The following is an 18,953-nucleotide window of genomic DNA, read 5'->3' as shown; positions in this document are numbered from 1 at the left end:
GTCTCTGAAGACTTTTTCACCTAGATACCAGGATCACAACAATAAAATCTGAGAGCTGTCCTCTAATCCATCATTTCTGAACACTGCCCATTTATCCTGGGACACATGCACAGACATGTGCACCTACACACGCACACATACACATTCTAAATCACTGAATTTCAAGCCTCATCATTTAAGAGTCAGCACTTAATTTAGTGTGACTTAATACCACTGATGGATTCCCAGTCTTTCTCTAAAGATGAAACCAAAGTCCAGAGACTGACTAATATGCCCCAGAGAACACTTAGGAAAGGTTTGGACTGTGTTAAATATCTTAGAAAGAAAGAATAAAGAATGAAAGACAGGTCTGTAGAGATGGCTCAGTGGTTAAGAGCACTGTCTGTTCTACCAGAGGTCCTGAATTCAATTCCCAGCAACCACATGGTGGCTCGTGTTGGGGGGGGGGGGGGGTTGATGTATTTTGATGCTAATAACTGCTTGCTGTCTCTGTGACCCACCTTTTAATTAATAACAAGCCATCCCACCTGGGGAGGGCAAAGGAGATAGGTGGAGCTTGGGGAGAGAGAGAAGAATCCTGGGGAGAAGAAGAAAGATCCAAGTAGAAGGAGACCTCCATGGCTTAGATGGAAGAGAAGCACATGGCTGGCGTGGATGGAGAATCCGGCTCAGATGAAGAACATTAGCAAGTATTTGGGATTAAGGATGAGAGGTAGCTTGATAGAATTTATTAGAAGCAGATGGCATGGGATTGAGGCAGCAATCTCATGCCTGACCCACTATAGGAAGTAGTTTAGAGAATTGATATCTGCCCTGCCTGAGGTTAACTAAGGCTATTTTAATTCATTGTCTTTAATTCATTGCTAGCTGGTAATACAGCTAAATTAAAAAACAATAGGCTCGCAACCATCTATAATGAGATCTGGTGTCCTCTTCTGGCCGCAGGTATACATGCAGATAGAGCATTCATATACATAAAATAAATAAATTATTTTTTAAAAATTTAAAAGAACGGAAGATAACCAAGAAAAACAGATCAGATTTGTCTAAGGGATTTCTGATTCGTGTCTAAAATCAACGTAAGAGTCATCAAAAACTGTTTAAGAAATAAGCTACAATAGCTGAGGCTTTACATTCCTCAGCCCAAGAAAAGGAAGAGGGGAATACTGTTCAGTTAGGAGCCATGCATCAGGAAGAGTGAAAACAGAGGACTAAGAGGGAGAATAATGTTCGCTCCAGGTAGAAGTGAAGAGGGCTGCCGCACAACAAAAGGAACAGATGCACCTGTCTTCAGGATTCAGCGTCAAGCCACGGAACAAAGGGATGCGGAGGATGCCTGGGATTTTTTAGGTTGGCTAACTGGAAAGATGGCATTTTAAAAACAATCCTCTAGGCAGTAGCTGATACTAATCTCTTTCCTACTCTTCCCCAACCTTGTCTCCTCCGTGCTAGTCATTGAACCTACAGCCCATTCACACTAGGCAAACATTCTACCATCCAGCTCCACTACAGTTCCCTCTCTCTCTCTCTCTCTCCTCTCCTCCTCCTTTTCCTTCTCCTCTTCTTCTTCTTCTTTTCTCTCCTCTCTTCTCTCTCCTCTCCCCCCCCCCCCATAAGACAGGGTTTCTCTGTGTTGCCCTGGAACTCACTATGTAGACCAGGCTGGCTTTGAACTCAGAGATCTGCCTTCCTCAGCCTTCCAGGTGCTGGGATTAAAGGTGTGCCCAGCCTCCATCTATTTCTTACATGCATAGTTTGCTTCCTAAAGGAACAAGGTGACAGTGGAAACCTACTTCCTTTGTATTCAACATGCTAGATAGCAGTTCCATACTGACCTGGGTAAATATTTAATAAGTAGAAATCATATTCTCCATTATAACAATATAACTTTATTTTACAGCAAAGCCAAACTTGTATGTATGTGTGTGTGGTGTGTGTGTGTGTGTGTGTTGGGGTTGTGGGAGAGAGACAGGGTTAAGACAGAGTTTCTCTCTGTAGCCCTGGCTGTGCTAGACTCACTTTGTAGACCAGGCTGGCCTCAAACTCACAGATTCATGTGTCTCTGCCTCCTGAGTGCTGGGATTAAAGGCATGCGCCACCACGCCCATTCTTAAACTTGGACTCTTAGTCTTCCTGCCTCCACCTTGAATACAGGCATACACCACCATACTTTGAACAATCACTAGCAGTCAGGGTTTGGGAACACAATACTTGAGTGAGGACCTACTTTAAATTAACACGGCTGAAAACAGAACCAAAAACTAGTAGTAAGATCAGGCTGAGCATGGTGAGCTCATGCCTGCAAATTGATGAACTCGGCAGAAGGTTGAAGCAGGAGGATTGCAAATTTGAGGCTAGCCTTGCTACAAACCAAGATTTTATCTCAAAAACAGAGGTGGGGTGCAGCAAGATGGCTTAGCAGGTAAGGGGCTTACAACAAAGACTGATGACCTGAGAGCAATCGCTACACCCTTAAGATAAAAGGAGAAAGCCATTGGACATGGTGCACACACCTTTAATCCCAGCAGAGTGTGAGCTAGCCTGGTCTACAAACAAGTCCAGGACAGCCAGACAGGACACCCTGTCTTAAAAAAAAAAAACCTAACTCCTACAAGTTGTTCTGTGACTCCCACACATATGCATGTCACATGTGTACTCACACACACATATACATACATACATAAATATAAGTAAAAAGCCATTTTTTAAAAAGGGCAGGTGGGGAGGCTGGAGAGATGGTTCAGAGGTTAAGAGCACTATCGGCTCTTCCAAAGGTCCTGAGTTCAATTCCCAGCACCTACACGGTGGCTTACCTGTAATGAGATCTGGTGCCTTCTTGTGGTGGGCAGGTACATGTGTGGGCAGAATACTGTATAAATAATAAATAAATCTTTTTAAAAGGGGGGAGCAGCTGGGTAATGGTGGCATATGCCTTTAATCCCAGCACTTGGGAGGTAGGCAGGTAGGCCTGGGCTACAGAGTGAGTTCCAGGAAAGCCAAGGGGAACCTTTTGTTTTGTTTTTTGTTTTTTTGAGACAAGGTTTCTCTGTGTAGCCTTGGCTGTTCTGGACTGTCTTTGTAGACCAGGCTAACCTCAAACTCACAATGATCCACCTGCCTCTGCCTCCCGAGTGCTGGGATTAAAGGAGTGTGCTACCACACCCGGCTCAGGAACCTGTCTTGAAAAGAAAAAAATAAAAATAAAAATAAAAAATTAAGTGGTAAAGTTTGCATGAGTCTTCCAAAAGAAATAAAGAAATATTAAGTTCCTCATAGCATGAAGAATAAAAAAGACGATATAAGAACAAATTCTGGCCAGGTCCTTAGAGAAGCTTTGGGGAAGGGAAACTAGCAGGATGTGGAATTGGGTTACAGATCTTGAGCACAAGACTTCCTGGCGTAAACAACTCTATTCACAAGAAGCCCAAACTATCAACTTCTCCAAGCTCAACAAAGTACTTCATTGTTTATTTATCTGATAACTTAGAACAACTGATATTAAAACCCACCAATCTTAACTATACCTATATATAACAATATACATACAAATAAAATGTATATACCTACCACCTCTATGCCTTACCCAGTCCACTCATATTTATTAATTTATATTTATTTATCCACCCACCCATTAATGGGATCCACTGGTGGGATTACAAATGTGTGCCATCACATCCTGCTGTTCTTTTCTTTTTAAATGGAAATCTCTGTAGGGGAAACTGTAGTAAGGAGGCTGTGGTGAAGAAAAGGAAAAAAACAACAAAAAAAAAACCTCCAAGAGCTCAGCTGGCCTCTCCTGCAGGGCACGCACAGCTACCAGGTAGGCCCAGAGAGCTGGACGCCAGCCCCCCAGCAGCTCTCACACAGCCTTCTTTCCCAGGCTCCAAATCAGCAATTCAGTCACTTTCTTCCTTCCTTTCTTTCACAACAAGTTTCTCTTTTGTTTGTTTAATGTTGTGGCTATCCTAGAACTCTGTAGACCAGGTTGTCTTCGCCTGCCTCTGCCTACCAGTGCTGGGATTAAAGGTGTGCACCACCAACCAACTAGGACTGGAGAGATGGCTCAGAGGTTAAGAGCACTGACTGCTCTTCCAATAGGCCCTGAGTTCAATTCCCAGCACCCACATGGTGGCTCACAACCATCTATAACAAGATCTGGTGCCCTCTTCTGGTGTGCAGGTATACATGCAAGCACAAAACTGTATACATAATAAATCTTAAAAAACAAAACAAACAAACAAAAAACCTTAAATTAGGGGCTAAGGGTGACTAAGAGCACTGGATGCTCTTGAAGAAAACCTGGGTTCAATGGCATGCTCTTCTGGCTTATGTAGGCAAAAGACTCAGCAGGCATAGCGGTCCTGTAATTCTAGCACTTGGATAGTAAAGCAGTAGGATCAAGAGCTCAAGGTTAGTTTCAGCTATACATTGAGTTCATGGCCGGTCGGCACACTATATGAGACCCTGTCAAGAAAAAGAGAGGTGGGGGAGAGACAGAAAGTTTCTTAAATAAGCTATTTGTGGTGATACACATCTGTAACTCCAGATCTTGAGGGTCAATAGGATTTTGAGGTCGCCTCGGCACTTTTGACATTACAAGCATCTTACACATAAATCCTACTTTAAATATGCATTAAATTATATTACCTTGTGTAATTTCATTTGAAAGCACAGTACACTTGCCTCACTAATATATCATGATTAAAATCAGAAATAATCAGGTGTTGATTACTAAAAAAATATACAACCTTTTAAAAAAATATTTTATCTTTATTTCAGGCACATAAGTGTTTTGTATGTGTACATGCATTTGCACCACATGTACGCCTGGTCTCTACAGAGGCCAGAAGAGGGTGTTGGACCCTCTGAAACTGAGAATGGAGCCCTTGTCTTCTGCAAGAGCAATCAGTGCTCTTAACTGCTGAACTATCTCAGCCAGTAAAATATACATTAAAATATAAGTTAACTTAAATATTCTTTAAAGATTTATTTATTATTATGTATACAGTGTTTCAACTGCATATCAGAAGAGGACACCAGATCTCATCATAGATGGTTGTGAGTCACCATGTGGTTGCTGGGAATTGAACTCAGGACCTTTGTTGGAGCAGCCAGTCTCTTAACCTCTAAGCCATCTCTCCAGCCAGCTCCCCCCAACACAATTTTTTTTAATTACATTTATTTCATGCATGTGTGAAGAAGAAAAAGACAGACAGACAAGACACTACATATTAAGCATATAAAGAGGTCAGCGAAAGTCTAGCTCAAGTAGACCCTATTTTCTTTCTTTTTTTTTTTTTTTAAAAGATTTATTTATTATGTATACAGTATGCATCAGATCACATTATAGATGGTTATGAGCCACCATGTGGTTGCTGGGAGTTGAACTCAGGACTTCTGGAAGAGCAGTCAGTGCTCTTAACCACTGAGCCATCTCTCCAGCCCCGCAGACCCTATTTTCACCCTCTGCCATGTGGGACTGGGTGGGAAGTGGGGCGTAGCAGTGGGGGAAGGTGCCAAACTCAGATCAGCACCTTAATCCAGTGAGTCACTCTGCCGCCCAAGCCTTTCATATGTAAAAACCATTCTCAACAGCTCAGTGTCTAAGTGAGGACTCAGTGTTTAGGGTGGGTAGTTTTATACCGTAAGTTTGCCGTTCTTTTTAGTCACTGGGTTAATTACAATTCCTCTTAAAGTAATTAAGATAATTAAATAACCACATAGAGACCAATCTTTTATTTCTGACAAACTATTAATCACAGTAGGAAACAATTATTCTAATGAGCTAGTACTAATGTTCTAGTGAGAATAAAACAACTTGAGAGAGGAAGTTGCCTTATTAAATATTGTTAATTACAGGAAATTAAGTTGTACCACGGAGAAAAAGACCTAGAGCCTAACTAAGGCCCAGTAAGATAGATTCCAAAAGATAAAGTAGTACTGTAGCAAGCCTCCAATAGTGCCTCCTAGAGATCCTGGGAGGAAAGAAAACATTACCTGAGGATGTTGGGATGGGAGAGTCTGTTCATGAGCTGCATCTCCTTCAGCAGGTTTGCTCGATTACTGCTCAGCGTGTTCATCTTGAGCGCCATCACCTGACCAGAAGCTCTGTGTCGCACCTAGAAAGTTTCACAGAGTAAGAAGTGTCAAGGGCAGCAGCCATGTGTGATAGCAAAGTCTCCGTATAGGGAACATACCAGGATGTCTTAGTACCAGTTTAGATAAAATTAAATATTGCATTCTGGATGCTGGTGCAGAATGTGAGTAGATGGCCAGCTTGGGCTACACAGTGAGATCTTGTAAAAAAAAAAAAAAAATACACTTGTCTCACTCCATTAATGAAGATGAATTCATTTCATCCAAGACCACAGTTGGTGCACACTGAGCTGGCCAGAAATACAATGTTAATCATATCTTTTATTTATCTTTTTATGTTTTTTTAGGGGGTGTAAGACAGGGTTTCTCTGTGTAACCCTAGCTGTCCTGAAACTCACTCTGTAGACCAGGCTGGCTTCCAACTCACAGAGATCCACCTGCCTCTGCCTCTGGAGTGCCACCATCACCTGGCTCTTTTTATGTTTTCTTGAGGTGGCAAGGAAGAATTGGGATCCTCAGTTGGCCCCAAACTTCCTAAATATCTAAGGATGAACTTGAACACCTGGCCCTTCTGCCTCCACCTCTAAGGTGGGATTACAGGCTCCAGCTATCACAGCACACAGGGTCCTGTTATGGATCTCTCTTTTTTTTTTTTTCCTTCTTTCCTTCTTTTTCTGTTTTTTGTTTGTTTGTTTGTTTTTTGTTTTGTTTTGTTTTGTTTTGTTTTTGGAGACAGGGTTTCTCTGTGTAGCCTTGGCTGTCCCAGACTCACTTTGTAGACCAGGCTGGCCTTGAACTCACAGCGATCCACCTGCCTCTGCTTCCTGAGTGCTGGGATTAAAGGCATGCGCCACCACTGCGAGGCTATTGTTATGCATCTCTTAACGGCCTGAAACTCACTGTGCAGCTTGTCTAACTGTAGCTTCACACAATCCACCTGACTCAGCCTCCAAGTGCTGGGCCACAGGCACAGCCACCACACCTGGGTAATGGAGACATTTTTTAAGGCTACTTCCTTAAGGCCAACACTGGTGAATTAGGATACCAGAAGGAAACAGTCCCTTCTGTAAATCCTTAAGTGTGGGGGAGGGAGAAATATGAGTAAGCCTTATGCAACAATAAGCTATAACTGTCTTTACAGGGCACTTTATAAGGCACGGAAATGACATACTTTCTGCTTACACCAAGCACTATAAAAATATATCTATAAGGGGGAAAATGGAGCTGGGGCATAGCTCAAGGCTAGAGTACTGACTCATCATGCACAAAGCCCTGGGTTTGACCCTAGTGTACTGGACACACACACACACACACACACACACACACACTATTTAAACTTACTTTTAGCACTGGTACAGCAGGGACGTGCATGCAAAGCTGTTGCTCTTCAGTGACTTCAGTATTGCTTTACATCTACTTTAGTCTTTACCCTCTAAATGCTCAATGAAATAACAATAATGCTAAAAGTTTAGCTTATCCATTAATACACAAAACATCACATCTTATCATGAACTTAAAGCAACAATGGTTTGCTGTGGGCATAGAAGAGAAAAACTGGAGAGCTACAGAAGCCACAGTCGGAAAAGGGAGGCAAAATGCTGGCAGGCTCTCCCCTCATCTAGATCCCTCTAGAGATCTGGAAGCCAACTCTCTGCTCAGGACATCAATGATACTGTTGTCATGTATCTCATGATTGATGAAAGAGAAGTGGCTTTCCTTTCTAGATCTTGCCTGGATAAGTTAAAAGAGGCCTTTTTATACAAAGATATCACTGACAGTATTTTTCCAGCACTATTTACAGAAAACATCTGTTTTTACAGGTCTCTTCATCTACTGTCACTTTTCCACTCCCATCGTCTGAAAACTGTCTCTGGATATTTTTGCTATCTTTTTCCCTCTTCTGGCATGCAGGCACACATGGGGGCAGAATACTGTATAAATAATAAATAAATAAAATATTTTTTTAAAAAGTCATAATCTAAAAAAGAAAGAAAGTAAGTAAGTAAGTGACTAGGAAGCCAGTTGGAGGTGGCACACACATTTAATCCCAGCACTCAAGAGGCAGAGGCATGCAGATCTCAGCCTGATCTACAGAGTGAATGTCAGGAGAGCCAAGGCTACACAGAAGGAAAAAAAATTTGACAAAGCCATTATCCCTTGTGCTATCTAAAATTCAACTGCCTTGTCAGCCATTCATGAAAACAAAACAAAACAAATCTGTTTGAAATGAATCCCTTTTATGTAAAAAAAGAAATCTACCTTAAACTTTGTGTTTGTTTTTGTTTTTCAAGACAGAAACAGTTTCTCTGTGTAGCCTTGGCTACCCTGGTACTCTAGACCAGGCTGGCCTTGAACTCACAGAGATCTAACTGTTTTACCATATACATTTTTTTTTTAAAAGGCTGGGAATTGAATTTAAGACCTCATACACGTTAGGCAAAAACTCTACCACTAAGTTATATTCCCAGCCCCATATACTGGTTTCAAGGGATGTAACTACCTTGTAAACTTTATTTCCTTCAAAGCATTGTTACAAATTGATCAACAATTCATAGAATCTAGCAGATGAATCCCAGCGTAGCTCTCCTGGGTCAGAATCCAGGAGTAGCTTTTGTTTAGTTTTTCCTATCAAAGCATCAGATACAAATACAATATACTCTGTCAACATTTTCCCCTTAATGAGACATTCAAAGATTAAATGACACAAACATTCAGATAAAGCTGGATCTTTACTCTCCTTTATCAGTGGAATTTGTTTTGGCAAATTACAACTCCTCCTCTTTCTTATCTCTCTCTCTCTCTCTCTCTCTCTCTCACACACACACACACACACACACACACACACACACACACACACCCCTAGTCTTCTACTGTAATTTTACTTTAATGCCACTAGCATCTGTTCTCTTGTTTCATTCCCTGCCTGGAGTGGGTTTTGTCCTGTTCGTTGTTTTGAGATGGAATCTCCTGTAGGCCAGTTAACTTCAAACTTGTAATGTAGTTGAGATTGGCAACGACTTCCTGATGTTCCTGCCTCCAGCTCCTAGGGCTGGTCGTAGAATTACCACAGGTTTGTGTGATTTTGAGAATCAAACCAAGAGTCTTGGCATGCTAAGTCAACTACTGGGCTACATTCTTAGGCCATTGATTTCTTAAATGTAAAGTCTAGCATGCATGAAGTCTTAGGTTCAATCCAAGAATTATATTAAGAAAACAAAATAAAAACTCAGTATCACTAGCTATCAGAGAAGAACAAGTCAAAATTACACTCAAATTTTGTCTTACACCAGTCAGAATGTCAGTCATTAAGAAAACAACTAACAGGAACCAGGGAGATGGCTTAATGGCTACGAGTAATTACTATGCAAACATGAGGACCCAAGTTCAAATTCCCAATGCCATGTAAATGCTGGACACAGCCATATGGCCTGTGACCCCAGCACTGGAAGAAGTAAAGACAGGAGAATCATTGGGGTTTTTCTAGCTGCTAGCCTAGCTCCAATTTAGGGAGAGACCCTACCTTAAGGAAATATGGTACTGAGTGATACAAGAAGCACACTCACACATTAAGGAAGAGGAGGCAGGAGGTAGAGGAGGATAGAGAGGGAGAGAAGGACAGAGAGAGAGAGAGAATTTAGTAAGAATAAATGCTGATAAGCTGGGTATGGTGGTGCACACCTTTGATCCCAGCATTTAGGAGGCAGAGACAGATGGATATCTATGAGTTTGAGGCCAGCCTGGACTATGTAGTGAGTTCCAGGTCAGACAAAGCTATGTAGAGAGACCGTCTCAAAAACCAAAAAAAGAATAAATGCTGACAAGGATGTGAACAAAAGAGAACCCTTACAATAGAGTGCTGGTGGGAATATAAACTAGGCCATCCTGGAATATATGAGACCTGTCTCGGGGTGGGGAGGGGAAGGAAGGAGTAGAGACAAGAAGAAAAAGGAAGGAAAAAAAAAAAAAAAAAAAAAAAAAGAGGCGGCTTTGCTTTCTTTCAAAGTTCATAAGTTACAGCTTAGAAGATTAAAAAATACTGATGTGGGGCGTGGTGGTACACACCCATATTGTCAAGTATTTGAGAGGCTGAAACAGGAGAATCATTTTAGGCTAGAGTTTCAGTCTAGCCTGAGCAATGTGGAGAAGCCCTGCATCAACACATCCCCCACAAGTAAGTTATGATCAGATTTGGGTAGAACTGGGACATGGAGGCCACTGCAGTGACACTAACATATTTGCTGTTTTTAAAGACTATATGGCAAAGAATGGCCTTGAGTTTCTGATCCTCCTGCCTTTACCTCCCAAGTGCTGGGATTACAGGCACACACAACTTGGATAAAACCTCAGGCATGTTATCGACCTACCTCCTCAGCCCAGTGCTAGCATTTGAAACCTAGTATATAAATTACCAGATAAGCCAGGCGTGGTGGCACACACCTTTATTCCCAGCACTCAGGAGGCAGAGGCAAGTGGATTTCTGGGAGTTCAAGGCCAGCCTAGTCTACACAGCGAGTCCAGGATAGCCAAGGCTAACACAGACAGACCCTGCCCCAAAAAACCGAAAATAAATAAATAAATAAATAACCAGACAAAGCTATCAGAACTAAGGCTATGTCTCCACTGAGAAGGGATTGTAGCATGCACAAAGCTGGCAGGGCTATACACACCTTAAGTACAAATAAGACTACCACCAGCTCAATCACAAAAATAAACATCACAGAACAATCTTTGTTTGCTAAAATGTTTCCCTGCTTTCCTTAAACCAGAACTGTTGAGAACAATACAGACACAGTTTGCATGACAAGCTCTGTGTGTGCTAAATAATAAATGCATAACCAGAAAGATGAATACATCAATATTTCAGTACCAAGCAGATGGCAAACACTGGGTTCTTTTAGCTTGTAAGTTTATTGTTCCTTATAAGTTGGCATTTGTGTTGCCAGTTTAGAAAAATATAACAGGAGCGATAACCAGAACTCTTTCTTTATATCCATAAGGGTTGAGGGGAGGGCAGGGGAAGGGAGACGGGAGGAGAAGGAAGAGAAAAGAGAGAGGGAGAGGGAGGGGGAGAGAAGGCATGTGTTTGTGTATGTGTGTATGCCCTTGTCTGTTTCCTCTATCAAACCAGACATTTCAGCATCAAACTGTTCCAAGTACTCAGAGAATTAAAGGAACCTTCAAAATCAAGAATGAGTGCTGGCCCAGCACTCGGGAGGCAGAGGCAGGCGGATCTCTGTGAGGTTCGAGGCCAGCCTGGCCTACAAAGAGAGTTCCAGTTCCAGGACAGCCAGGGATATCACATAGAGAAACTGTGTCTTGAAAAACCAAAACACAAAACAAAACAAACAAACAAAAAAAGAATGAGTGCCGGAATTGAGTGGTAGTGCCTTTAATCCCAGATATTTGGAGGAAGAGGCAGGCAGATCTCTGAGTTCGAGGTCAGTCTGGTCTACAAAACAGCAAGTCCAAGACAGCAGGGATGTTACACAGAGAAACTCTGTCTGGGAGAGAAAAAAAAAAAAGGAAGGAAAGAAAGAACGAAGGAAAGAGAAAAGAATGAAAGTCGGGCAGGGCACACACCTTTAATCCCAGCACTCAGTGGGCAGAGGTAAGTGGATCTCAGTGAGTTCAAGGCCAGCCTGGTCTACAAAACAAGTCCAGGACAGCCAAGGATACACAGAGAAACCCTATCTTGAAAAAACAAAACAAAACAAAAACAAAAACTCAAAAAGAACATAATAGACTCTGTCTCAAAAATCTAAAAATCAAACTAAACCAAAACATTTGTAATGGCAAAGGAATTTAATCCAAGAACTTGAAGATGGATCCCTGTAAATTCATGGAGAACCATGAAAGCCAGAACTGTAGTGAGACTGTCTCAAATAGAAAAAAAAATGGTTAAGCCTTGGTCTTGCAACATGAATCAGTATGAGCTCTCTGACAAAGTTAAAAAAATAAATAAATAAATTCTCATATTCTAAAAATAGCAAAAGTAAATTAAAATTAATAAAGCAGGTGATTTCCTTCTGAGAAAAATTAAATAAAATCTTCCATTAATTAATTAGGTAAAAAGTAAGTGCGTGTTTGTGTGTGTGTTGTGTGGATGTATGCACAGAGAGGTCAGAGTTTCCTCAACTGTTTCTATCTTTTTGTTTTAAGACTTTCTTATTTTACGCATATGAATGTTTGGCTTACATGAATGTGCACTACGTGTGTGCCTGGCGACTGTGGCGGCCAGAGAAGGTGTTGGAGCCTCTGGAACCGGAGCTACAGATGGCTGTGAGCCACCATGTAGATGCTAGGAACCAACCAAGTACTCTTAGCCACCGAGACATCTCTCTAGCAGTGTCTCTCTGTGTAGCCTTGGCTGTCCTGGATTCGCTTTGTAGATCAGACTGGCCTCGAACTCACAGAGATCTGCCTGCCTCTGCCTCCCCTCTCCCCCCACACCACCATGCTGGATTAAAGGTGAGCACCACCATGCCGGGCTTCCATCTCATTTAAGACAGAGTCACACTGAACCTGAAGCTTACTTTTGGACTAGACAGGCTAGTCAACAAATCCTTCTGGATCCTCCAGTTTCTACCGCTAAGGACTAGGGAAACAGGTGTGGCCACCATACCCAGCTTTCCATGTGGGTACTGGGGATTCAAATTAAGGTCTTTAGGTTTTCACACTAATTATTTTACCCACTGAGTATCTTCCTATTCCCAGGAATTCAAAAATCCTAGCTTCAGGATATACATGTTATAGTGTACCTGACAAGATAGTAAACATCTTTGAGCCTCAGTTTTTTCATTATAAAATGGAAGTGTGGGGGCTAGAGATAAGGCTCGGTGGTTAAGCAAGTTTGAATCTCAGTACCCAAGTCAGGCAGCTTACAACTAACTGCCTGTAACTGCAGCTCCAGAGGATCTGACACTCTTCTGACCTCCTCTGTGCATCCACACACATGGCACACACTTATACAGATACACACAGAAACAAAATAAAATATCTGGACATGGTAGCACACATCTTTAATCCCAGCACTCAGGAGGTAAAGGTAGGTGGATCTCTGAGTTCAAGGCCAGCCTGGCCTTCAAAGTAAGTTCCAGGACATCCAGGACTACACAGGGAAATCATGTCTTGAAAAGCCACCCCCCCCAAAAAAGATTATTATAGATATTAAAGAACTCCAGGACAGCTAAGGCTACACAGAGAAACCCTGTCTCAAAAAAAAAAAAAAAAAAAAAAAAAAATATATATATATATATATATATATATATATATTTTCTCTCGGGCAACAAATATCAGAATTCTCTCTAGGTGGCAGAGCTGTGCTAGATACTGATGAAACAGAAACAATAAAGAAGGCCCACTGGTTGGTGTAAGTTTGTAGTCTGAATTACTCAGAACTTGTGTGGACCCAGTTCCTCCGTAGAGGCAGACTTTAGAGCCAAACAAAGACAGCATAATCTAAACAGGTAACATAACCATGGAAGGCCTGTGGGTAGGGATGTCTCTAATAGGGTCCTAAATTCTAAAACCGAATTATTTTAGAAGAATACGCATAAGTCTATACTCTTCGACATCCACCTGCCTCTGCCTCCTGAATGCTGGGGCAGGGATTAAGGCATGGGACAGCACAACTGCGCCCCCCACCCCACATCTCCCCTTTTTCTTCTCAATAAAAGGTCTTTTCAGCTGAAGATCATTAAGTTGCCTGTGTAACTTGTATTTGAAGTCAAGTTCTTTTCATTGTTACTGGCACCTTTCATTTAGGTTGACCTTTAAAGTTCTATAACCATCTGTACTTTATAATTAAAACTAAGATCTAACTTCCACTCAGCCATACACTGTATAGCTATTAGAGCATGGGTTGGCAAACTTTCTGTTTGAGGTCAGACAGCAAATATAATAGGGCTCTGAGGCCTTGTGGTCTCTAGTAACTACTCAGTTTGGCCACTGTAGCACAAAAGCAGCCATCAAAAATAAATTAACTCTGCACAGGACATCACCACTGTGGCTTTGGGTACCCACCACACTCCTTTTCACTGTCTGCCTCCTTGACCAATCACATTGTAGAGTCCATGCTTGCTGCCCACACAGATGGGTTACAAAGGGGCCAGCTATCTGAACAGATGTTTCAGGGAACAATCTTAGTCTTCATTAAGAATTGATGGGTCAGCCAGCATGGTGGTGCATGCTTGTAATCCCAGCACTTGGGGAGGCAGAGGCAGGTGGATCTCTGTGAGTTCAAGGCCAGCCTGGTCTACTAAGCAAGTACAGGACAGCCAAGGCTACACAGAGAAACCCTGTCTCAAAAAACCAAAAAAAGAAAAAACTAAGACATATGCGAAAAGTAACTGACAGGAGTTTTCACAATCCAACACTGGCTTGTTTCTCCATAAGATGAGTTAAATTGTTTTGATAATAAAAATATAAGTTAAAACTCTCTCTACTCTTACACACAGCTATATATAAATTTAATGTTCTTTATATTTCATGCATAACTCAGTTGCGTTTTGGTTCATAAATATTTTAGACTCTCTTTTCCTAATCTTGTTAAATACAGAACAGAAAATATTGTGTACAACTATTCTTTCAAGTATATATAAATAATGAATAAATGCCTCATAAATGATTGCTTATAAAAACAAACAAACAAAACAAATGAGCCAGGTTTGTTGGCTCAATCCTGTAGTCCCAGCACTGGGGAAGTGAAGGCAGGATAATCAAGAGCTCAAAGTCATCTGGCTACACAGTAAGACGGAGTCTAGTCTAAGAAGAATCAGGAGGTGGAGCCTAAGAAGGAAGTCCTTGGTTCACCACAGGAATACTTCAATGAGCTCCATCCCCTAATGGTTACTTCTTCAAGACTGAAGAAGAAATATAAGAAACCAGGGCATAGAAAACTTAAGCAGGCTGGAGAGGTGGCCGAGAGATTAGGAGCACTGACTGTTCCTCCAAAGGTCCTGAGTTCAATTCCCAGCAACCACGTGGTGGCTCACAACCATCTATAATGAGATCTGTTGTCCTCTTCTGGTGTGCAGGGGTACATGCAGGCAGAATGCTGTATACATAATGAATAACTAAATCTTTAAAGAAGAAAACTAAAAGCCGGGCGTGGTGGCGCACGCCTTTAATCCCAGCACTTGGGAGGCAGAGGCAGATGGGTCGCTGTGAGTTCGAGGCCAGCCTGGTCTACAAAGTGAGTCCAGGATGGCCAAGGCTACACAGAGAAACCCTGTCTCGAAAAAAAAAAAGAAAAAGAAAAGAAAAGAAAAGAACAAGAAAACTAAGAAGCATGCTAAAAATAAATAATGGAACTTTTCATGGTTTGACTCCCCATGGGTCCTTACTCTGTGCTTCTTGCTTAAGATAGTGTTTTTTCACCAAACAGCTATAGGCTCAAAGCCCAGGAAGAGGTGCATTTTCTTCTCAGTTCCAAAGACAGGCAAAGAATATCAGCTCAATCACTCAGGCAGGCAGTGTCTCTCGCAGAAGGTAAGCCTTTCGTTCTTTTCAGAATTTCAAGTGATCAGTTGAAGATTATCCATATTAAGAAGGCTACTCTACCTAGCTCAGTCCTTTAACTCAACTAAAAAACCATTCTATCACATCCAGAGTAATACCTGACCAACTATCTGATACCCCATGACTCAACTGATGGGTTGAAAATACGTAAAATTAATTACCACACCACAGACTCTGAAAAGGCAGATTCAATATTCATTTGAATTTTCCCTCAATGCTAGAAATGAGAGCCACGACCTTGTGCACACTAAACAAGTGCTGCACCATTTAGCTGCATCCCCAGCTCCAACACCGAGCCTTTCGTTTTTCTCCCTCTATGCTTGCATACAAGTGACGGATTTCATTTTGGCATTTTCAAATATTTTATGTCAATATTCTTTATGGAGATGAAAGGACAACTTGTGGGGATCAGTTCTCTTCTTCCACCATGTGAGTTCCAGGAGCAAACAAAGATTGCCAGGCTTCTTGGCAAGACCTTTACTTGCTGAACCATCTCAACAGCCCAGGATAGATATAGATATAGATATAGATATAGATATAGATGATATGGATATGGATATAGATATAGACACAGATGTTAAAAGTGTGAAGATAGGGACCAAAGGGATGACTCAACTGTTTGGAGCCCTTGTTCTTCCACAGACCCCGGGTTTGCTCAGCAGCACCCACACTGTGGTTCACAGTTATAACTCCTACTTCTGGGCACCCAATGCCCTCTTCTGATCGCCACAGACACTAGTTACACAAATGGGGTACATACATATCATGCAGGCAAAACATTCATACACAGAAAATAAAATACACCTAAAAGGAAAAAGATCCTTAACTGAATGAAGGATATCTACTTTAGCCCTGAATCATTTTATGCTTAACTAGAAAACACTACAAGCATTCCCATTGATGTCAAAAGTCATTTTAAACATGCTCAGGAAATCTTAAACCGGTATGATTTGCTAAGAAAACATTACTAGCCGGGCAGTGGCAGCACATGCCTTTAATCCCAGCACTTGGGAGGCAGAGGTAGATGGATCTCTGTGAGTTCAAGCCCAGCCTGGTCTACAAAGTGAGTCCAGGACAGCCAAAGCTAAACAGAGAAACCCTGTCTCAAAAAACCTAAATAAATAAATAAATAAGAAAAAGAAAAGAAAACATTATTAAAGGATGAAAATAGGGGGCTGGAGAGACAGCTCAGTGGTTAAGAGCTGCCTGCTCTTCCAAAGGACCAGGTTTCAATTCCCAGCACCCACATGGCAGCTTACAACTGTCTGTCACTCCAAGATCTGATACCCTCACACCAATGCATATGAATTAAAATTAAATAAAATATTTTTTTAGAAAGGATGAAAAGGGCTGGAGAGATGGCTCAGAGGTTAAGAGCACTGGCTGCTCTTCCAAAGGTCCTGAGTTCAATTCCCAGCAACCACATGGTGGCGCACAACCATCTACAATGAGATCTGGTGCCCTCTTATGGTGTGCAGGTGTACATGCAGGCAAAACACTGTATACATAATAATAAATAAAATTAAAAAAAAAAAGAATGAAAATAAGAAATATATAGTTATTCACAGATGATTAGCAAGCTGAAACACCAAACCAAGTCAACTCTAAAATCTATTGCAAAACTCAGATTCAGTAAACTAGCTACATGAAAAATAAATTCAACATTTAAAACAACATGAGGCCAGGACTGGAGAGATGGCCCACAAGTAAGAGCGCACACTCCATCTGCAGGGGACTAGAGTCTGAGTCTCAGCGCCCACATCAGGACCTTCACAACTACTTATACCTCCAGCTCCAGGGTGTCTAACACCATCTTCTGGCTTCCAGACACCTGTACTCACATGCTCAAATCCACGCACAGACACACATGCATACATATACATAATAAATCAATAAAGCACTTTTAAGATGGTAGAGCATAGTGCAACATGCTTCTTAGCACAGTACTCAGAAGGTAGATCTCTGAGGATTTAAGATCAGCCTGGTCCATGCAGTGAGACCCTATTTCCAATCACATCCCCTGCAAAGAACTACTCAAACCAAGCTTGGTGGCACATGCTTATAATTCCAGCACTTGGAAGGTAGACACAGGAAGATCAGAAGTTCAAGACCATCCCTCAGCCACACAGGGAGTTTGAGGATAGCCTAGGCTATATAAGACTCTATCAGACAAAATTAAAAAAAATTTTTAAGATTAAAAAATAAAATAAAATAAAATTATATTTAAAAAGCTATTAACTGGGCTGGACAACAGTGGCACATGCCTTTAATCCCAGCACTCGGGAGTCAGAGACAGGCAGATCTCTGAGTCTGAGGCCAGCCTGGTCTACAGAGTGAGTTCCACCATGGCCAGAGATATACCAAGAGAGAAACCCTGTCTTAAAACAACAACAAAACAAACAAGCAACCAAAACAAACAAACAAAAGCTATTAACTGCACCTAAATTAATCTACAAACATAATCTCAACATAGCAAGAGGCAGTTTTCAGAAACTAGTTCTGAAATTCACCTAAAAAATAAGGGAGCTGGAGAAATAGCTCAATGGTAGAGCATTTGTCTAGCATGCAGAAGGACTGACCTGTGTTCAAGCCCAGCATGCCTCCAAAAATACAAAAATAAAAGAAAAATAAAGAAAAGACAGAAGAAAAATACCAAGAAAAGTGTTAAAAAGGACAAAGGAGAACTAAACTAACCAAACATCAGAGCTATATGATTAAGTTCTTATAGCAATGTGTACTGGTATTTGAATAGATAGAATGAGTCATAATGTAGTTCAGAAAGAGACCAAATTACACTGTATAAGAAAATTTAGGGCTGGAGAGTTGGCTCAGTGGGTAAGAGCACCATCTGCTCTTCCAAAGGTCCCGGGTTCAATTCTCAGCACCCACATGGCAGCTCACAACTGTCTGTAACTCCAAGATCTGACACCCTCATACCAATGCACATAAATTTAAAATTTAAATTTAAAAAATTAAAAAAAAAAAAGAAAATTCAAAGGCCAGGCATGGTGGTGCATGCCTTTAATCCCAGGACTCAGGAGGCAGAGGCAGGCGGATTGCTATAAGTTCGAGGCCAGCCTAGTCTACAAAGCAAGTCCAGGATAGCCAAAGCTACACAGGGAGACCCTGACTCGAAAAACCAAATAATAAGAATAATAATAACAATAATAACAACAACAACAACAATAATAATAATAATACAGAAAGGTGACAATTTTAATCAATGGGGAAAATATTAACTATATAATAAGTTTTGGACCAGACTTCATGGTACAGACCTGTAATCCTAGCTACATGTAGACTGAGATAAGAGGATTCAAAGTTCAAGGTCTACTTGG

At 41.4% G+C, this 18,953-nt stretch overlaps 1 protein-coding gene across 2 annotated transcripts in view; it reads right to left on the bottom strand.

Moving 5' to 3' along the window:
* The window catches only part of Tesk2 (testis associated actin remodelling kinase 2), a 105,775-nt gene that overhangs the window by 56,802 nt on the left and 30,020 nt on the right, over positions 1 to 18,953 (bottom strand). For both annotated transcript variants that reach the window (XM_051171128.1, XM_051171129.1), the window contains exon 3: positions 5,998 to 6,119. In XM_051171128.1, coding sequence (XP_051027085.1) covers positions 5,998 to 6,119 — 122 coding nt within the window. The remainder of the gene's footprint in view (positions 1 to 5,997; positions 6,120 to 18,953) is intronic.

The sequence above is a fragment of the Acomys russatus genome, chromosome 29, assembly GCF_903995435.1.
Source record: "Acomys russatus chromosome 29, mAcoRus1.1, whole genome shotgun sequence".
Taxonomy (NCBI): domain Eukaryota; kingdom Metazoa; phylum Chordata; class Mammalia; order Rodentia; family Muridae; genus Acomys; species Acomys russatus.
Note: the sequence above shows the minus strand (reverse complement) of the source record. Positions and strands in the feature narration are given on the sequence as shown.